Genomic DNA, 23,635 nt, shown 5'->3' with positions numbered 1-23,635 from the left:
GAAACTTGATACTCTATCCAGTTTGGCAATACCCCATAGATTTACACGCATGGTTACCATGGTTTCAATCCGTATTTGCTTACAATACAGTACATAATAATTGAAATATTAATGTAGGTATGTAAGTATAATTTTATCCTTGTTGTTACCTTCCCTAAGGAAGGCTATCTTGTGATTTTGTCTCTGTCTATCTGTCTTAATCTTAATCTCAGTTTTCATTTCTTTTAAACCGTATTACATTACAAAATAATCACAACATCCTGTACAACAAATAGGAAAATCAAAAACAAGCATAAACCACAAAAATACACTATTTGAAAACTATTTGAAATGTCCCGATATTAGGAAAATACTAGTAAAAAACAACGTTAACAACAATTAACTCTGTCTGCCTGTCTGTCTGCCTGTCTGTCTGTCTGTCTGTCTGTCTGTCTGTCTGTCTGTCTGTCTGTCTGTCTGTCGGTCGGTCGGTCGGTCGGTCGGTCGGCCTGCTGGCCGGCCGGTCGATAGGTATGTATGTATGTATGTATGTATGTATGTATGTATGTATGTATGTATGTATGTATGTATGTATGTATGTATGCATGTGTGTGTGTGTGTGTGTGTGTGTGTGTGTGTGTGTGTGTGTGTGTGTGTGTATGTATGTATGTATGTATGTATGTATGTATGTATGTATGTATGTCAGTGCGTCGGGTACAGACAGTGGGAGTATCTCTGAGGCAGTGAGGAAAACCGCCGAGTTTATGGAAACAACTGGAATGGAGGTGAAACATCGAAAGTGTGCCGTTCTACATGGTAAAAGGACAGGTAACAACTGGAGTACGAACGATAACACTGGTGACATCCAGCTCAACATCCAGGGCGCCTCACTACCTATTTATCGGAGAGATCAGTCATACACGTATCTTGGCTACGATATCAATATTACTAATACCGCATCCTTGTACCAAGTAAGAGAAGTGATCAAAGATTTCAAAGTAACCCTCGAAAAGATAGACGCTTCACCATTACCAACCACATCCAAACTTCATCAGGCAATTAACATCATGTGATGTCCAAAACTCAACTTCTATTTTGCCAATTTAACTTTCAGTTTACGGAATTTGAAAGAACTTGAAGATGAAATCGTGTCATGTGTGAGAAGCTGGCTGAGTCTAAATAATTCATCCACTCGTTCATACATTTTTTTGCCCACTGTCTGAAGGAGGTTTGGGGATTTTGAATCCAACAACAATTTATTCTTGCAAGCATATATCTTTCAAACTATCCGTTTTAAATAGTGACGATATGCAGGTTCAAAATACTACACGTTCATCTTTAAATCTTCACATGCACAAGAGAAAAGTAACAATCGCATCTACATCAACTACTGAAGACAATTCCTTCACTGGTTATGAAATATCTCACGGAAATCTGAAGAAACACTCCAAAGTTAACTGGCCAAAATCTGACTGGGTACATCTGAATGATCTATGTGTACGTGAGGGAATGCAATTAAGTAAAGGAGTTGACGATAATAATTACACCCTAATAATGAAGTTCGACAACGAAGTTACAGTTTCAACTACAAATTCAAATACTGTGTACTCACTGTGTAAACAAAGTCACCTTGCAAACTTCGCTACGGACTGGAAAGGAAAACAATCACAAGGCCGAATAGTCCGCGAAGCCACCGAGGTTGATCACAAACTCTCAAATTACTTTCTCTCAAACTTAAAATTAAAAGATAGCATCATTAGTTTTATCATTAGAGGCAGACTACAACTTTTACAGTGCAACAGTCTCCTGTCATTATACTACCCCACTCAGTACAATAAACAATGCACTTTGTGTAATCATCCAACTGACACTGTATCACATGTACTGAATGGATGTACACAATACCAAAGACTGTATCAAGACAGGCACAATAGAATCGTTAATTTGATATTTCAGCAAATTCCTGTCAAAGATGTATCTCATCTCGTCATAGAAGACACTATTTTAACTCCACACATGTTTGGAGCAGATTTAGAATCATTCATAACTACAGCAATAAGACCTGACATAACCATCATTGATACAACCAGCCACGAAGTTTTCCTAGTTGAAGTTTCAGTTCCATTTGATGGTCACATCGACAGGTGTTACACAGAGAAATTTGATAAATATATGCCACTCTCTCTTGAAATTAATAACCTAGGGTTCTTTTGTAGAATCGTTGTCATAGTGACCGGCAGTTTAGGATCAGTTCACAAACGTGTAATACCCGGTTTTAAGTTGATTGGCATCCCGCATCAAACCAAGAAGTGGTTAGCACGATACCTGATGAGTGTTAGTGCTGCTATAGGCTATTTCAGAACATGGCAAAGAAGATGTAAGGACACGAATGTGTAAATTTTCTGTCCAGTCGATTTTTTTGGGATAAATATCGTTATTTATATAATGTTTATCATGAATCCTGAATAAATAACTGTTGATATGTTTGTTTATTTCAAAAGAATAGGGCCACCGCCCATCATTCTACGAAAAGAGGATAAATATTACAGTAACTTTTGGAACACAATGACAAATAAAATAAGGATTACAAAGATAGTAACGTCTTCTAAGTAAGAACGCTTTAAATACAAAAGACAGACAAATGAAAAAGTGTAAGTTGATTGCTGGTCTAAAGTAAGGTTATTGCTTTATCTCGTGTTGGGTACGTACTGTATGAAATAATTTGGTATTAGTTCCTTTCTAAGAGACTGGTACAAAGGACAAAATAACAAAATATGCAGTTCATCTTCAAGAACATTTAGACCTTCATTTTCACAAAAAATACACGTTCTGTCCGTGATAGCTTTACCGACATGTCTTCCAGTCTCAATAGCTAAAGTATGGTTTGAACAACGGAATTTAGCTAAATGCTGTTTTATACCTGGATATATGGATATTTTGTAAATATAATTCAGGTTCTAGTTGAGACTTAAATATCGCATAAAACCTTAGTCTTGGGGATTCAATAATTATATTGTGCCACTCTTGTTGATAACAATCAGTTAATCTTTTGGTGAAATATAGACATAAATAATTCAACATTTCCAACCTGTTGCTCAAACCATGCATAACCAAAGCCATACTTAAACAAGAGCTCTTAAATTTTTGTAGCCCAAGTAGTTTTACCTGCCTCGTCTAATTTCTTTAACATTTCATAGGCAGCTCTAGGGTAACGAGAACGATCCATATGTACAAGCTTAAGCCAATATGTCACACATCTTTTCATGTACGTACAACAAAGTGGAACCCTACCACACTCGCCCAAAATAGCTTCAGTATTTGTGCTACTCCCGACCCCTAATAAAAACCTGCAAAAACGGAGATGATTTTTTTCTATTGTTGGGGAGAATTCATGACCCCAGATTTCAGATCCATAACAGAGCACAGGTGCTACACAACTGTCAAACAATTTAAATGAATTATGCATGGACATACCACCTAGTTTCTTTATAACAATTTGTATCTGAGTTAATGCCTTTCTGGATTGAGAGGCAAGTTCAGTTTTGGCAGGTGACCATGACAAATGTGAGGACAACAAAAGTCCAAGAAAGTTGTAGTGCTTGGCACATTCAATTTTTTTTGCCCAAATAGTACCATTTTTCGGTACTTTTGATAATACCACCATTTCTGTTTTATCCAAATTAAATACACCAGTGATAGGTAGATCGGCACTATCACAGACATCATCTGCGTACATTAATAGGCCTATGTTTGGAAAATCATCTGTCAGAAATATTCCATCACGTTCAGTCTTTCTCGTGTAATTGCTTAATTCATTAATAAATAAACTGAAAAGTAAAGGACAGCCTTGTCTTGTACCAACCCAGCAATTGAAATAACTGGTGAGGCCTTCATTACATAATACACATGATTCCAATTTTGAGTACATTGAGCGTAACACACGAAGCACACGACCATGTAGGCCATATGAAATTAGTCTATACCATAAATAGTCATGACGTACACAATCGAATGCTTTGGAAAAATCAACAAAAATACAGAATAACCTTCCTTTACGATTTGAAAGATACTTCTGAGCCATCGCATGTAGTGTAAATATATTGTCAACTGTGGAGTATCATTTACGGAAACCAGCTTGGGCTACAGTTAGCAATTTAGAATCCTGTGTCCATTGCACTAAACGTTCATTTAAAAAGTTAGTAAATATTTTGCTTGTGGCTGACAATAGTGACATGTCCCTGTAATTATTAACGTCAGAGGTGGGACCCTTTTTATGCAACGGATAGATAATACAATTACACAAGTCTTTAGGAAAGTTAACAGTAACTAAAATGCCATTATACAAATCACATAAATACTTAGAAGTTCCAACAATATTACATTTAAACATTTCATTAACAAAACGGTCAGGTCCTGGTGATTTATTGTTTTTCAGCCTTTGTATGGCCTTTGTGATCTCATCCAATGAAATAGGGGAGTTCAACTCAACTCGTTCATCCATTTGCATCACACAGGTGACAACTTGTATCATGTTGATTTAAATCTAATTGAATTTTCTGGTCAAACGTGTTCTCCATAGGTTTGACATCCGTATTTAAAAGTTTGCCAAAATAATTATGCCGATCTGATGGTTTTATTTGCTGTGAGGAGGAAAGTGTTCGTGTGTTCCCTTTGATACGCTTAATTACAGACCAAAACAATGATGAATCGTTCAGACTAGCTAGAAGAGATGTCTGTTGTTGTTTTCTGTAATTTTGTTGCTTAGAATTACAGAGACACTTGTGTTGGTTTCTAGCATTAATGTATTCTTTTCTGGAGTTCTCATTATTCAAGGTGCGATAATTTGCGAGTAACTCAAACTTATTTGTCCTAGACAAAGTACACTCATTGTCCCACCATGGTTTACTCGTATCAGATTTCTTTTGTTTTTAAAGTCATATTTCCGCCGCATACTGCTAGCAGCTCGGCTCAAAATTGTATTAAATATATACAAGGCATTCTCAATATTTTGAGATTGAATGGCAGCTTGAAAGTCTAAAGCCAAAGACATAGATTCTTCATCTTGTATTTTTCTCATGAATTCATCAGACTGATCAGGTTTCCATGTATATTTGTACCATTGTTGACAAGATACTGTATCGTCTCAGTGTGTCTGAACAAGAAAGTTTTTCGGGGAACGTGATGGCACAATGGATAGGAAAATGATCGGAATAATCAATGTCATCAACGACAAAATTACTAACATGGTGGAACAACGAGTCTTGAACAATTATGTAATCGACCACACTTGAACCATTAGTTGTACAACAGGTGTAGTTACTTCTACAGTCGCCTTCAAAACGACCATTTAACATGTGTAGCCCGTAACTGCAACACAAATCGAGTAATGAATTCCCAAATACATTATTAATTCGGTCAAGTGATTTTCTAAACCTTGAGAAATTATCGATATCATAATTTAATGAAATATATACATTTTCTGTGAAACTCTCCGCAATGAAGTCACTAGTTCTTGCGTTGAAGTCTCCCATTAAAATCAAATCGAAATTTGTGTAATCGACATATAATTTAAACAGCACAGTTTCAAGACTTTCAATCCCGTTTCCCTCCCCGTCTCTGTAACAGGACAACCCTTCTGGCGGTACATAAACACATACTAAAATAATATCCTCAATAGCATTAAATGCTTGCTTTCTAATACGCAAAAATACTGCATCTTTACAGTGATTGTACAGTCGTTCAACATAAGGATTAATCTCTAAAGATACGAAAACTGAAATACCACCAGGGTGACGACCAAAACGACTTAACCTTTCCTTATAGCATGAAAAACATTTATGGGTTTGAAGAAATAAAGAATATTCATCTAGTGATTTAGACCAGGTTTCACAAACATTAACTACAGTGAACTTTGAAAGATATTCTTTAAGATCAATATTTGATAAATGTTGTCTTAGTCCTCTAGCATTCCATGATAAGAACGTAACAGACCTTGTTCTCCTAGGAATAGTTTGCCGTTGGTTTTTCAATGTCCTTTGGGTTTGGCCACACCGTTAGGCAAGAACAATGTCATTTTTAGTTTCATCAAATGTGTACTTTTGCCGATCGATAACTAATTTATCGTAACTAAGGTATACCGTTTTAGATTGATCACGGGATCGAGTCATGAATGGTATTAACTTTCACCTGGTTTCGCGCACATGTGGTGGGAAATCTTCATAACTCGATAGTTTGACCCTCTCAACTTCTGTCTACCTCCATCCAGTACAAGTGATCGGCATTTGTAGTATATAAACTTGACTATCATTGGTCTTGTATCAGTAGTACTTTGTCTTGAGTTTATCCTGTGTGTCCTTTCTATGTTTATTTTATCTTCAACTGCAGCCTCCATTATACCAAGTTTCTCTACCATAAAATTACGAACTATGTTTTCGCAATCGGCCCAAGTTTCGTTAGTCTGCTCATCAAGTCCGTAGAAAAGAACGTTGTTTCTTGAACTTTTGGAGCTGTTGATATGTATGTATGTATGTATGTATGTATGTATGTATGTATGTATGTATGTATGTATGTATGTATGTATGTATGTATGTATGTATGTATGTATGTATGTATGTATGAGTCCAAGTCTGTGTCTGTGTGGCCCGGCCGCGGGCTATAGATACAATATCTCACCAATTTCATCAATTCTAATGAAACGTGAGTCACATCTTCCTTTGTTGCTTCAATTGACTACAAGTTTATGCATACATTGACGATGACAACCCCCCCCCCCCCCACTTTTCCCCTAAAGATGCCATATTTGAATGTGGTACTACGTTGATGATAACAAAGGATATATACATATATAAACAACAGTCCTTTCCGAAGGCATTGAGATTACACTCGATTCTCTTTCTACACCATTAACATGCATAATGTGTACAATATTATAAAATAAAGATGAAGCTGGTGATCACTGTACAATAAGAAAAAAAGTCATCAATTCATTGCCAGTGATGTACTCCCCTATGTGTATTAGAATGTCACAATTTAAACGTAAATTCTTTTGGGTAATTATTTTGGTTATCCTATAATTTTGAATATGTGGTCGAGAAATTCACATTTATTTTGGATTTTAACTATTATAATCCCTTAAATTGTGTGAGTTTTTCTACTTCAAACAAACAAAATGAAACAACACAGACCATGTTCATGTTTGTAACACAATTACTTGCAAAAAAATGAAATATGTACATGTATGTAAAAGTTTGTTTTGTACGTATTGTAAGTGATGAAAACAAACTGAGTAAACACACGTAAACACAAGCAATCAAACTATTATGCATGACGAAACTTTAACGGCATCGGTGTCTGGAATTTTCTTGAAAAATGATACCTTTCCACGTTTTTCAGCAAACACTAATAGAGTACTACGACAAACGATTACTGTACTCTGAATAATATGTTCACCAACAACGTCGATGAACGGAATTTTTTGTGTGTGTTTTGGAGCGATATATATATAATATATATATATATATGCCTACACCACAAGATACAGGCCTACTCAAAATTTACATAAGCTTATCGTATTAACCCCATTAGTTCTTCGATAGAGGTAGTTACCAAAGTTGTGTCCATTCTTCTTGGCGGGGTTTGTCTAAAATGTGAAGTTTCCTGGCACTGTCGTTAAACCGTTTAAATCTCACATAACATGAACGCAGTATTAAGGTAAGCACATTGTAAATAGGAAATGCATGGGTTGTGTACTTAATGTGGCCTCGTCTTCTCATAAAACATGAAGAAAAAGCAGTATTTTAGAGGATCATTGTGGATTACTGTTTACGTTTGGTTAATACGGTATAGAATTACGGCCTAGAAATGTGAAATTTGACAGCTCACGATCAGTATCTCCTCCATTATTCATAGGAATGAGAAATAGTAGGGCCATTTGTTTAGTCATATAAATATTTACAACTGGCGTTGAATCTAGATTGTCACAGTAATAGCGATAGCGTAATGGATAAAATCACTCAGACTACAAATCTGTTATGGTCATGATACGCTGATCGTAGTCTCAATATATACAATATCTGTCTAATATACGTATACGATGTTTATACAATCATCTCTGCTAAGTTGCGTTCTGTACCGATTATGACTGTCTTCTTTCTTGAGTAAAGAACGATATTTGATAGTTCTCAAGATTGCGGTACACGTAATGGATATTTAGATTCGTGTTGAAAATGTGTTTTTTTGTCGACCATTGCTAGTGTCATGGTAATATCATCTAACATGTCACAGCTAGCTCTGCCATCAATATTTGAAAATGTGACCATATAGCAAAAGCAAAGGCCAGATAATCCATACCCTTGGAGAGACAAAGTTTGCCGTAAGCAAAGTAAAGCGAAACTTTGAAAAATAACAGTCACTAGTACTTCACGTAGTCATTTTCATGAATTCTTCTTAATTTCACAAAACATTTTCACTTAAATATCTTATTTGTACCTTTCCATGGTTAAATCACCGAGAATGAAAAGTTTAGAGAGAAGATGTAGAACTGCTTTCAATTAAAGGACAATGTTTAAAAGTGAAGGGGAGAGAATTACAAGTATCCAATGTGATTAAATATCTTCAACATTGTGTCATGTTATATAGAGACGACTATACCTGATTTCTGTTAGTCCAAATTATACATATTGATTTATGTAATACAATGTTATACATATTGTTCAACATCGCTGATCGAGTAGTTTATTAATATAAATTTAGGTGAAAGATATCATTTTATTTCCAAAGATCTATCTTAATTTGATTTATAATGGTACATAATAATACACATCTATAAAATTAAAGTGCCGATCCACAATAGATGTCGCGATCATAGCGATGTGCCCTGGTTACTGATAACGATAGCATTCAGTGTAGTTTTGAAGGTTTGTATGTCAGGTACGTACACAGCGAACTTCTGTAGAGTTTAAGGATACGAGGGAGCCTTCAGTAATTACAGTGGGTAAATAGGGGGTCACTTATTACTAATCCGATCTGAGGAGGGCCATATTTTAGAAAATGGGATAAGGAGAGGGTCAAAATGGCATTTTCACAAATCATGCATCACGCAACCTTAACCTCACACATATTGTAACATCTGCAGTAGTATTGTTTCGAGTTGGATTCAAGACGTGTGAAGCTCCTTACTTTGCTTACTTCCCACAATGCCTTGCCTCAGTGGTCTCTTTTGGGCCAGATCTGAAATTAGTGAGCTGCGGCCAGATTTACCAATTTTTCTCGTTCTTTTTAGAGAGGCTGTGCGATGCAGTGTCTGTAAGAGTATATTTCCTTTGTTTTCTAAACATAAGGAAACCAACCTGGCCTCGCCTGTGTTCCCCTTTAACACTTGCATTACGCTGCGGCTTTACAAAACGAAAGAATCTCAATTGTGATCGGCATGTGGCGCTATCACTATTCAAGTACTGAAACCGAAGCACATGCTATCTTTTTGTTCATTTTTAAAATGTGAAAAAACTCATGGCCATGGTAATAATAAGTTTGCATATGGAATGTATAAATATCCGTACCACAATAATATTTCTGAAGGTCGATGAGTAAATCAGCCGTTAAATAACATGTGGAAATATTTTCAAACACAACACTGGCCAACAGCTCAGAATATCTCCACAAGTACCCATATCTATATCGAGGCATATGTTTTGATAACACAATTTGTTTTAAATACTGATTGATAACAGATCTAGACAGTGAAGGCATGTCTGCAACCAAGCGTCAATGTAAAAAGTAACACAAAAAGGGTTTTGCTGATTTCAACAAATCTAAAGTACTGTACAAACACAATTTATTCTGTTCTATTCATGTATTTCTGTTTTGGGGTGATGTATATAAAACATTCTTCGTTCATTTATTTTCATAGTTCACCAATATAAAGCAAACTGTGTCTTGGTAAAATACTTTTTTTCTTTTTCATTTACCTGAATACATTGCCATACAAGTAATACAGCACATAATCTGAGTTGGCTATCTAAAAAAATCTCATCTATAGATATATAGAATATATATATAAGTTATCCATCTGTATATACAAGTTCTTTTAGATAGCCCAGATCATGTGCTGTATTAGTGTTAACCATCACCATGCACAAGTTCACAGGTTATTGTTCTTTTGACAATATGCTTTTGCGCTTGCCTCAGTCATGACGATGCTTCGATTTCGTGTTAGAACTCGGTATTTTTTATTTCATGATAATGTGGCAATTTCACAACAAAAGAAGTAAAGAAAAAACAACAACAACATAAAACGCACCTGACGTTGGTAATGGTGGTGACATTGATAAGGTGATTTGCAGGGAAAACGAAAGACTTGGTGAAGTTCGACACTGAGTTCGTCTGGAGTACAGCGCCCTCTTCGAGTACAACGTACATAAATTATCATAAACCAATGATTGTTGTCGTTTTGAAAATCTGTCCCACGTGATCACTCTAGACCAATAATTGCACGGCTACTTCGCGTTGTTGTTTTCCTGAGCTTGACCAACATGGCGGGCTGCTAAGAATCAACATTTTGGAAAAGAAATAATTGTCTACGAAAGGTAAATTACTGCTCTTCTTAAAAAAGTATAGGCTTTGTGTTAAAATGAAGCTGATGATTATACTTATATTATTTATGATTGTGCATAAGAAGAACGATCGCAACGACAAAAATTTACCGAGCTTTGAAAGAAATTTCTTCCACTTGAAAAATTACATGATGTACACATTCTGCCCGTGTACGATGCACTGCCAAATGCCGGTTGTCTGTGCATCTTATGAACTATAAATTAGTGTTATAGCTTGTAGCTCCAAAGTATATATTAATGGATTGTTAGGTCTGTTCCTACTGTAAATGTTTCTCCATTTGTTTTTGCACATGTCGGCAATGGACGTTGGTCATTTTTGGGGGGTGGTATTAAATTTGTTGGTTCTTGCATCAACATGACATCGTTCATCAAATGTTTATCACAATCAGGCTGCATAATTTGTATATCATACTGATATAATCAAATTGTTTGTTGGTGACCTGTAAATCTGTTAAGTACACAACCCGTTTCACCGGATATTAGACTGATCAACATTTCAAAGCGATTTCAACACACATTACCTATCACGGTATGTTAATCTGTCTTCCGGTACCACCTTGAAATAACCAAGGTGTGAGGCTCAAAATGTAACCAGACATATTATTAATATTATACATTTTGCTATTTATGAAAATGTGGGCGGTAATTTATGCAATTTATGTGTAGAGAATGAATTAGAAACAGTTGTTTCGAAATATTTTGTCATGCCTTGATCATTGATGTAAATTTGTGACTAATCTTTCACACAAGTGGAAAGACGACATTATCATGGTTGTAGAAAACCTAAAGCTTGTATCTGACTGTCAGACAGGAGAACACTTAGTACCTGAAGACACACAATTTGTTAGTTTATGAGAAATACATTTCTTGATTCGTTGTATTGTTGTGACATGAAGCCACTGTCCCCTTCATCAATGACAGCATTGTTGTCAGCCCTATACTGTATGAATACTCATAGATAAACTTAACAGGTGGGAAATTTCCATACGTTCTATTTTTAATGTTGGGTCGAAATTTGAACCAACTTGCTCCTCAAATCATACGACATCGGTACATATTATAAATGTTTTGTAGTATCTCGTTTGAACAGGAACTCACACAACATCTATTGTATGTTATTTGTAGATAATGTAACATGGCTGCTATAGAGAAACCCAAAATAAGTTTTGAGGACCTTGGCAGGCCGACTTTGCGTGGTGTAAAGAAATGTCCCAAATGTGGCACGTATAATGGAACCAGAGGATTGAGCTGCAAGAACAAAGCATGTAATGCTGTGTTCAAAGATAAGCAGCGGAGAGGGGGACACAGTGCAGAAGCTGTCAAAATCATTACAGGTTCTACAGTACAAGTCTTTTCTGTACGACTACGAGACAGAGGACCAGATTACCGAGGGTTTGTCCAGTTGCCATTAGCACCAGATTTGCAAGCAGCCCAGCCAGCAACTGTTGATAATTCTGTTTTAGGACAAACAGGGAGATGTTTTGTTGATGCATGTCAACGACCGCTAACACAGGGTGGTGTGGTTGAAACTCCTTGCAACCACATAAAACTTGCTCTACAATGCACACAAGATGCACTGCCATTAACGCTGAAGAACTCAGTTCTCAATTCATTACCTGTGTCAAATGAAGTAAAACAGGCCATTTGGCTATTGGCTACAGAAACAACAGGACCCCTGGTTCAAAGAGTAACCAAAAATATTATGGTAGTGAAGTGTAAGACAAATCCTAAACAACCCTTAGGGTTTCTACACTTCTCATTCACTGAGAATACAAGGAAGGGGGGAGTGATAGAGAAGAAGTTCCATTGTACATGCAGAGCTTTCAAAAATTTGAAAACTATTGGACAGGTTGAGGAGCACAAACGGAGATGTGTGCATTTTTATGCTTGTATATGTGCATTTGCTAGTGATGACAAACTGACAGAAGAGTTCACATACTACATCAATCTAGACACACAAGTACAACAAGGTAAGTTTAGCCACATTAATGAGAATTCAGATCGGAACATCTAAATGACAAACAAAAACAAATTAAGTCCTGCATATGTCTTATTATCAGGAGTACAATTGCATACCCTTAATAAAAGACTGAATTCACAAAGAGATGGCAGTTATTTTTTGATAATGAAATAGTGAATTTATTTGTAAGTACAGTATCAGCAGAACAGACATTTGTTGTTTTGAAAGTGAAATAACTGCTGTTACGATAGTTTTACATTGTACAGCCCATGCAATTATGCAGTGCCCTTTGCTGTTCATAGCCATGTTCTGTCTATGAGCTAAGAGGCTAATCCAAGAATTACTTTCGGTAGGCCACTAGATTTTGGTATAATACGAACTACAGCAGGGTGTTTATTTTCAGATTTATTTGTAAAATGAAATACATTTGAAAATGGAAATTTGAAAGATGCTCACAGTTGGTGTAAGTGGTGTAAGTGACAAGATGAAAATCCTTGGAATGGTTTAGTTAGAATTGTAGAAAAATGTTCAAGTCTCTGATTGAAAGAATAGCAAAAACTCAAGCATACGGAAATAAGTTCTCTTTTTGGATTCAGTGACTGCAGCCCCAGAAAGACAGATTGTAACGGTGTACACAGATGCACAAGATGGGACGACAACCATTGTGGAAGCTATAGAGAGTCCAAATAAAGTGAAAAAGAGGAAAAGAGACGATTCCTTAGGTAAGTTACAGCAATTATCAGAAAGCTCAATATAAAAAAAGTATTGACAAACAATAAATCACTTTCCACTTTAGTTACACGTGATATAGTTTTATTCATTTTTCGTCCGATAAAGATAATATATATAAGGGAAAACGTTCCACACACACAAACACAAGTGTAAAATGAAACAACTATATACAAAAGGGTAATATGCATGTATGTTTTTGCTGATTTACTTTACAGTACAAGCAAGTAGTGCTCTGTTAACTCTACAAGATAGTGTGAATACCCCCAGCAAGAAAAGTCCTGTCAAGAAGCTTGGTACAAGTCCTGCAGGATTACCATCGGCAGCTAAGAAACAAGGCACATTAGATGAACACGACGGAACCTTGATTTTTACTGAGTTTCTAGCTAGTGTTACAGAGAGGATTAATCAGACCATGCACTATCAATTTGATGGTAAGTTTGTCAGCTAATTCACCGATGACACAGACCATACACTAGATGGTAAGTTAGTTTGTTAGGTAATTCACCGATGACACAAACCATACACTAGACGTTAAGTTTGTCAGCTAATTCACAATGACACAGAACATACACTAGATGGTAAGTTTGTTAGGTAATTCACCTATGACACAGACCATACACTAGATGGTAAGTTTGTTAGGTAATTCACCTATGACACAGACCATACTTTACACTAGATGGTATTTTTGTCAGCTAATTCACCTATGATATTGACTGAACTATTATCCTATATTGAAATAAGTGTCTTGTTTATGTATTTTAACTCTCCCTGTCTGACATATTCAAGCTGTTATGGTATGATATACATAGATAGTGTGGGCCAAATACATAAATCAAATTAATTACAATTTCAGATGTGTTACATTTTGTCATTGATATCGAGGTGACAATCAGTATTGGTCAATTTTGTTTACAACAGTGAATGATTCACTTCTCACTGAGTATTGAAAACACAGAATCGTTTAAATTGATGTTCAATGCATAATTTTTCTATAGAGTGTTCTGCATTGTAACAAATATAGTCATGATCCTCATGAATATCATTTGATGTTCTTGCTCGCAGTCAAAATTATGTTTTAAAATGAAAGTCAATGTTGGTAACTTCTCACTCATTGCGTTATTTCAAAAGCTAAGGCCTCAGCCCATTGTACAAACATTTACATTATGACGGAGAGAAAAAAAAACAGCTTACAATGAAAGATTCAGAAGAAACCATACAGTACATAATTTGTTGAACAAAACAATCATGAGGTTTAAAGCTATATGAACAAAAACTGATAGTTTGTATTGAACTATTTCATTTGTACAAGCTAGTAAAGTGAATTTTAGAGTAGCTGATACTTTCAAATCAAAGTCATAATAAATATTAAATAGGGTGAATAGTAATATTCATTTATAAGTGCAATAACTTCAAAATTCAATTTTCAAATTTTAAAAACTTTGAAAATGCAAGTCATGGAAAGGCTTGATTTATTTTGGTGAGATGTACATGTTTCCAGAATACATGTAGCATAATAGCCACCAGAAAATGACATGTACCTTTTGATTATGTTATCTATTTAGGCAATCCAGAACCACTAGTTTTCCATGTTCCACAGAAGTTCTTTGATCTCCTACAACAAAGGATATCAACTGGCAGCAAGAAAAAAAGACTACCAAATTCTACTACAGCATTCATCAGGAAAGACGCTCTACCTCTTGGTACATTCTCCAAGTACACCTGGCACATTAATAACATCATCCATGTCAAACAAATATTTGATACTGTTGAGGTAAAGAAAGTTTTATGACTTGTCACCCAATATAATGAATTCAACTTAGACATTATTCAGAACATAAAACAAATTTCAGCTAAACACTAGTCATATGTAAAGTCTCCTCATCTGTGTGAATAGTGTACTCCAGGGCTCGAAATTCGCGGTAGTCCCGCGTCCACAGACTACCAATGTTTGTCTCTGGGCTACCAAATTATGTGAGTGGTAGCCCAATTGGGCTACTAAGTTTTGAATGAAACTGTGACACCCTGACTCCGACACCTTCCCGGGCTGGGGGCCTCCGATGTCGCAGTCCTGTGGGACGTGTTCTCGCCAAAATTAGCGTCAAAATCTGTGCGTCTTTTCCAAATTTGCATCCACACTACATGTATATCAAATGTACACAAAATACATGTACACTGTACACGCCGTTCTTCAGTTCATCGTATACACAGCTTGTACTTCCAAAATGTCACAACAAAACATTTATATGCAACAATATTCTGTATACAGTATAGCGATTTAATGTTATCTTTCTGTACTTTCAATTTCCCATGGTAATCACTCTCTGGAAATCTGCTCTCCGGCCCGGGCGCTTCCGGTTCTTCTCGGAGTCGGAGTCAGCACTGCTGCAGTCCATAACATGAATGGCAGCTTTAACTTTCAACTTGACAGAGACACAGTTGTAATGGTGTTTGATAAAATTTTATGCTGATGAGAACTGTTAACTTGGTATACACCTACAGATTCGTTTATTCTTGAACGATGCCTAAAACATTCCGTGTGTAAACCACGCTCACGCAACCCCTGAGAGCATGCAGTGGTGAATGGTAAATTCACGTAATGCATTCGATCTAGTAGTAGTAGCAAAGCTCAAAAGAAAGTTGAAGTTTTAGTGAGAATGAAATGGTGACATGATGATTTGAATTTATCTGAGTGAAGTTTTCAGCATGGACCGTCTGCTGATGTGGTCTTAGACTCTGTTTGATTATCTCTTCGCCCATGAATGGAAGGGGCTTTGCCGTAATGGCCGTCATGTATTAATACAAATCCTGTCTAACCCGTCTGTTAATAAGTAACCAATCACGTGGATAGATAATGATAACAGCACATAGTTTCTAAACTACCCAAGACGTAGTCTCCACATCAGGAAATGGCCATGGGGCTTATGAAACTGTTTATACGTTTTCCATACGTTGAATCATATTCAAATTTTACAGGTCTCACTGCACCAAGAGATTTAGATAATAGTTACAAGTACGAATTGCTACTACATTTTTTTTCTTCATTGCAATGATAACCGTACGTTGTAACAGTAAGCCTCATACGGTCCCTCTTTTATGACACGTCCCCAGAGACACATACATGCAAAAAATTGCGTTCCCAATGTCAAATATGGCATGAAATACACACAAATAACGTGTTCAATCAATCATCGAATTCAATACATCATATAGTTACATACAATGTATATACACAGACACCATTAATTTAGAAATGCATGCATATGGGCTACCAGTCATTGCTCTCGGGCTACCAAATTTTAAAGATGGTAGCCCACCTGGGCTACCAAGAAAAAAAACGAATTTCGAGCCCTGTACTCTGGTATTTTGTGAGTGTAAAACAGTGGATTTGATGAATTGGGATATTGTAGGACACCCATGGCAATGCTGACGAGAAGTTGGCAAAAATTTTTAAGAAGTACTTTTACTGTGAGGAGAAATCATCATTTGTTACTATGAACTCAGAGCCCATGAACATTCATTCTGGCATAGGATATTGTTGTTTAGGGTTTGAGAACATGGGTAGTCTGACAGGCAAATACGTTCAAAAGTACATTGTTCACAGACAACAGATGGCTAACTGTCTTTACAATCTTGAGTATAAATTATGCAGGTCTGGTACATATGTATAGTTAGATGTATAAGAATTTCTTAAATGTGTAACGAAATGTAAATCGATGAAATGCCAATGTAAATCAATCCTACCTTTGGTTTGTGAATTCATTTGATTATCTTGCCGGATACTTTCCCACAGTTCTTGATTTCTATTTTCTTTTTTTACAGATGCCATTAGAGATAACACGTAGCTTTGTAGAGAACAGAGACGGGACATTTTCAGAGTTCAACGTTCCAAAAGTACAAGTAGAAACCATCGCCGAAGCATACAGGAAAACTGAAGGTCAACCACCCATCAAACCATTTGAATTGAAGACATATCTGAAAGTTGGTAAGTAGAAGGGTGTCTTCTCTATAATTGGATAGCTTTTTCTTGAAAAGCTTCCAGTTGCATAAATATTCCTTGAAGAGTGAGTACAGTACATTCTATGTACAATTCAAGGTCATATAACCTTCCCATGATAAGTGGTCAAAGAACACAGTAATTTCCCATGTACAGGTCAAGGGCATTCCATGATAAAATGACCTCAAACCTGCAAGTGAAAATATGTCTACAGTAGACACAAACATTCTTTGATTCAAACATAGTAAATTTATGAGATACTTAAATTCATTTCTATACCTGCAGCATTTCTCATCACAAGTCAATATCAACCCAGATTCTTGTTTTCTATGTAGTGAGAGAACTGACAAGTATTAAATGTAAATGTCTTGTATGTGAAACCAGATGTATAACACTCCTTATACCATGCTCGAGCCAAGTTGAACAAAAAATATGGAATATATACTCTGGTTGTTCTACATCATGACAACATGCATCTATATCATGATAACACATGTCTACATCACTGGTTCTGCTGTGTTCGAAATATGAGTCAAACAAAATTGTCATTACTTTCCCCAATTTTTCTTTGATATTATTGGTGCTGGTATAATTATGTTATCCTCCAATATTTTTCTTCATTCAGACAGAAAATACTCGTGACCTAAAGTTGTCCTCTTACGTCACTCGTATTTTCCTTGGCTGAACGAAGAAAAATATTGTGGTATAACAAATTACATCTAAACACTTTGACACAAGTGTTATTCTGGTCTATATGCATAATGAATGCTGTAAAGTGGTCCAAGGTGTGTGTATGTGTCTGTACACATAGGGCAAGGCTGCTATATCCATTATTTTGACGTATACTTTCATGGTTATTTGGGAATAGTGTATCACTACAATCATGTAAATTGTTCATCTTTTGCATATTATCTTTCATACACAACACTTCCCAGATCAGAAAAAAACCTTCAAATTCTTGATATTTTACATGTAATATATCCCCAAGACAAGAAAGAACCTAGAGTTATAACTTCATCTTTTCCCTGTCATCTTTTACAGGTAACACATCCCCAGACCAGAAAGAGCCTACACCTTTCATAATCGAATGGATACCAGATATCTTGCCAAAATCCAAGATCGGGGAACTGAGAATCAAATTTGAATATGGGCACCAGAGGAATGGACATGTGGAGATACGCTCAAGTACTGTATCAAATCTAGAGCAACCACAGACTATCAGTGAACTACTACAGAAAAAGGACTAAACTATATATGAAACTGTAAATAACCTAGATCCATCAGTGTTAGATTGAACGTCAGTTATCAGAATATTACCTTTCATCCATCTAGAGAGTCAAATATGTAATTTACCACATTTCCTACAGTTCAAAATGTTAAGAGATTTTTAGGGTAATCCTGTGTACATGAAATTACCTTCTTTCCCCCCAAGTGTTTCATTCATGTTATTTTCATTCAGAAGTGTAAGAGATATATAATGCATTAAATTTGCATTAGTTAATTAGATTGAAACCAAATTATAGAGAATTGCAGAATTGTTTGGGGAGAATGTTTTTGTGTAATGTTTCTGTTTATGCTCTGAATGAAATAAAAAGTGAGTCATAACTTGTCATCCAAGGCCAGTGATGTTTGCTTTATTGTCATAGAACTTTCAACGTGTACAGAAATCATCAATACAACAGAGTAGTATTTTTAAAGTATTTATGAACTTTTATTATAGCTACCTCCCTCATGGGTAGTTTTGAGTCTTATCTTTGAATTACACTGCTATAGTGTAGAGGTGGAGATTTCAATCAAAGTGTGACTGGATTCTCAAGCCATTGTACCTCGTAGACAAAATGTACCAAGTCTCTCCAATAAAGACTAAATGCTCAAAGGAATAATTCTGTAGTTTTCAGCTAACCAGCAGGTTGCAGTTATCATGGCCTCTTTGCAATTTACTAGTATGTAATTATTTGTACAGTGTGTTCTTGTGTTTGCATCACATGAACATGTAGTTCTGTTCAGTTTGTATTGCTTGTACCAGTGGACAGTCACTTAGGAGACCTAAACAATAATACAGGCACAATTCTCAAATTTGTGATAAATCTAATATAAATAAGCTGTTCAATTGACAAAAGCCACGAGTAGGGGGCATCTTTATTTTCAAATTTGGTTTTGCACTCATGGTCAAAAATCTTGTGAAAGAAATATTTAGAGCTCAAAAAAGATGTAATTGTAAGTTTCTGCAGATTGTAAAATTTAATGTACAATCTATACTTAATCTATACAAAATATCAAATATATCCTTGCCATTTTGCTAGTAACCTCCCTGTGGAATATTATATTGAGATGAATTCCTAACTTATTGTAATAATTTCTACTTTCAAAGGAATGATTGATTGATGTATCGGAACTTGCATTCATTGGACATTATATTTCATATGAAAATAAAACGATTTCTGTATGTTCACCAAATAGCTGTGACCTATTGACCCCATGTGATTCACATTTGTTACATCGCTTTACGGTAATGATGAGCTGGAGCGAAGACATTATGTAAATGAGACGAACCAACAAGTGCAAACAAACTATTCCATTCCATTCAACTTTGGCTGTAACATATTTTAAAAGTTAATATTCGTGTTCAATAAAAGAGAATTTAGCAATTCTTGTTTAAAAAGGAATGGTATATAGTCTTGTTCTGTATGATTGCAACAAAATTAGACAATCTGTATGAATGATAAATTCACTTTCTTGTCAGTTTAGATGAACTACTGTGATGAGTTAGCGTGTTTCTGGTGTAACTCTGTAATCAACTCACCCGTCCTATATAGAAGAAAACTTTTGTGTAGATCCCAAAATCGTTTGAAATGAGTTATTTGTATGATTCATGTCTTACAAATATATATTGTTATTTTATCTCGGTATTTTTGCTTCTATTGTCCGTCGTGATACATGTGTACGTTTTTCGTAGGAGGAGGTGGCCATCAAGACGAAAACGTAAACATGTATCACGAAGGTCAATTGAAGCAAAAATACCGAGGTACCACATTTAAACTGAATGCCTTCTGTAAGGAATTATGCAAGAAATTTAGCTGTGATTTGTCAAGTCCCAATGAAAGTTAGTTGTCAAAAATGTTGTTGAAATGCCCGCCACGCCTCCTATTCTCAGCAAAGGAAAGCTTGCCATCCTCGACTTCACTTGGCTTTCGTGATCCCCTACATACCTGGGATATGGCATGTGCGTGTTGAACTTCCTTCAGTCCCACCACGAGTTTACACATTCTCAAGATTTTGTTGAGTGGCGCGCCCTCACTGTACACTAATTATATAGAGGTCAATGTATAGGTCACCATTATTGATACATTGTCGCGAAAATTTCTTCGTAGGCTAGGCTCGGGTCGGTCTATTTTCCATATTTTGACCACACACATTGGGTATAAATTATAGATTATTATACTTGATAAATATGTGAGAGTGTATTTATATCCTGAGATACAGAGCTAGATAAATGATTATGTACAAGCCTTGCAACAAACAGCGGTAGTTTGTCATCGAGAGAAATCGGAAAAGAACATGGCAAAAAGGAGACGGTTCGAGGTCAATATAATACTTCCTAAACTTCTAATCGAAAATCTAAAAAGACATGATTTCTCTTTATTCATCTGCGCATCAGTGTGTGAAATTTGAAAATGATAAGTCCATATTTGACGAAATTGAAACGATAAATATTTCATCTGTTTGTGAATTCCACGCTCATTGTAAACCTATTTTAAGGCCAAGAAAAAAAAAGTGTTTTCTGGTGAGTTTGAATCACTTAAATACCCTGCCTCGGTCTTCTTTTTTCTTGTGTTTGTGCAGCCAATGCAGAGTGCAGATCCAAGGGAAACACAAAATAAGGTTGGCACAAAACCCCTGAAAACAGAGTCTTTCTCAGTAGTGTAGAGCATGAGTATAAAGTTGGCATCAGATTCAGATTCGGATCTGAGGCCATCTGATGCTCAATATAACGTTCATAAGATAACGCTAGTGAATCTGACGCCAACTTTATACTTGTTCGATCGATTATTACTCAAATTGGTCATTAATATTCATTGGATATTTACCAAAACGTAATCAGTTCTTGCAATTACCATACGGAACATGTCTGTGAAATTTTGTTTGAATTGATGCAGCCGTTTTTTCGGAAATGGTGATACAGACACACACACACACACACACACACACACACACACACACAGACATCATCGGTATATTATAACCTTCCTTACGGAAGGTAAAAATAACAATGAACGATTAGCCGAAATGAAATGAGGTAAACGCGTACCGGTCCCAAACCTGTCCTGAAACCTTCCAGACTTATTAGAACATCTTTGAGAGGTTTCCTGAAACCCTCCTGACTTCGTCCTATGTACTGTCAGGACGGAATCAGGAGGGAACTCGCGACATCTACGCCGTAACCTTCCTACGTGTAGACACACACCTATCCTACCTCAGGTAGGTCTTGGGACTGCCTCAGATAGGACGACCTACGTCTAGACGGGGCTAGACATTTTCCGAAGAGAAATTATTTCAGTGCATCAATATAATTTTTTTCTGTTGCTTTCAAATATTGCATATGTTTTAATTTTCTTGTTGAATAAATTTCAATTCCTGGACCATTCAATTCAATTTTACATGAACATAAGTGCAACTGATGAGGGCACAATGGTTATAGTAGACCACAGTTGGAATCCAGAATGTGGTTAGTGGACCGCTATAGTTGGAATCCAGACTACGACGATCGAGGCTATCTGAAATCAATGACCATTTCCTCGGTTCTTCTAAACATTTAGTTCGAAATTATTCTCTTCACACCATTTCAAATAAAGTTTGTGTTTGTGTTTGTGTTTGTGTTTGTGTTTGTGTTTGTGTTTGTGTTTGTGTTTGTGTTTGTTTGTTTGTTTGTTTATTTATTTGTTTGTATTTGTAAACAAAACTAACTGAGCCTGAGCTCCCTGTGGTTCAAACAATAGGATGGAATGCATTTTGGGGTGCTCACGCCCCTCCAGGACCCACCCCTCCACCCGAGTCTCTGCTCAAAGGAATCGTCGTTGTTCTCCCATTCTGATACGTAATTACAGACTAATATTGCTTTAAATTTTCTTTAGTTTCACATTCCACCATATATGTAAGGACTGGTCTTACAATGTGATATTTGAGTGCTACTTCCAGGAATGAAATTGTCATCAGTGTTGTGACTATAAAGTTGCAAACTCTATCTAATATCCTCACAATATCTATATTGCATTTTTCACCGTAAATACAATATTACTGTCTTGGTATCTTGCAACTTGCCACTCTCCATATGCAGCGCCACCTTGCGGACATTTCTTCAATCCATCCGGAGAAGAAGAAATTTACATGCCTATAACTTGGTAAGGGGGAGGTGCTTCATATATGATATGCATCATTGCATGGCCATGGCTATATCTGTTAAAAGTCGCGGTAGGATATCACTTTGATAATGTTTACATGTACATAACTATAGGGGCGTGTAATATTTCATAGATTGTTGTTCTCCAGGTCTACAGACTAAATATAACAATCTTTTGACTATATACATATATTCCTACTTGTAACTTGTAAGGGGAATATATTTTTCGTAGTATAGAGATTGATACATTTGTAGCAGCAGGATTCGTGCGATATTTTCCAAAGAAAACGGCAATCTAAGCCACAGACACTCGAATCAATGTACGTGCATGATTTAAAAAAAATGTATGTAAATAAGACTTATTTACATATATATATATATATATATATATATATATATATATATTTTAAATCATACACATTGATTCGTGTGCCTGTGATCTATAAAGCAATAATACATGCCCTTGTGTACATAACAGACATATCAAATCAAACCAACTCAACTGTCAATTATCTGTGTGACCTCTCATTCGGCAGACAAATGAAAGTGACCATGACCTGAAGTTTGTTCTCCGTGGAAATGGTGGGCTTGCTCGCGTAACACTTATTTACGTTTGTTTCACACTAATGTAGTCTAGTTCTTGACGATCGTGTTCCGATTTTACACTACGTTATCTTCACCACAGACAAGTAAGAAACATATATTATATAGTCTAGTTCCTGACGACCGTGTTCCGATTTTACACCGCGTTATCTTCACACAGCCGTGACGTTAACGTACTGTAAAATCGGAACACGGTCGTCAGGAACTAGACAACACTAATGTTAATTTCATTCAGAGTGTATTTCAGTTAATGTACGTCTCACAATATATTTCACTTTCTTTCATGTACAAATAGATCAAATCTATTTTGATAATTTGCACTGAGTTGTCTGTGCCAGTTTAAAACGGGTAGAAAGTTA

At 36.0% G+C, this 23,635-nt stretch overlaps 2 protein-coding genes across 2 annotated transcripts in view; both read left to right on the top strand.

Annotated features, from left to right (window-relative positions):
- The window catches only part of LOC144446975 (deoxynucleoside triphosphate triphosphohydrolase SAMHD1-like), a 367,634-nt gene that overhangs the window by 319,725 nt on the left and 24,274 nt on the right, over nucleotides 1-23,635 (top strand). The gene's annotated exons all lie outside the window — the stretch shown is intronic.
- LOC144446575 (uncharacterized protein C2orf42-like) lies at nucleotides 10,498-19,801 on the top strand. Its single transcript, XM_078136372.1, has 7 exons — nucleotides 10,498-10,562; nucleotides 11,715-12,559; nucleotides 13,146-13,271; nucleotides 13,497-13,712; nucleotides 14,844-15,052; nucleotides 17,101-17,263; nucleotides 18,317-19,801. Exons 2-7 carry the CDS (start codon nucleotides 11,725-11,727, stop codon nucleotides 18,520-18,522), a joined length of 1,755 nt encoding a protein of 584 aa, XP_077992498.1. The 5' UTR covers nucleotides 10,498-10,562; nucleotides 11,715-11,724; the 3' UTR covers nucleotides 18,523-19,801.

Source organism: Glandiceps talaboti, chromosome 15 (genome assembly GCF_964340395.1).
Source record: "Glandiceps talaboti chromosome 15, keGlaTala1.1, whole genome shotgun sequence".
NCBI classification, from domain to species: Eukaryota; Metazoa; Hemichordata; class Enteropneusta; family Spengelidae; genus Glandiceps; species Glandiceps talaboti.
The sequence above is the reverse complement of the archived record's forward strand: the minus strand, read 5'-3'. Positions and strand labels throughout refer to the sequence as shown.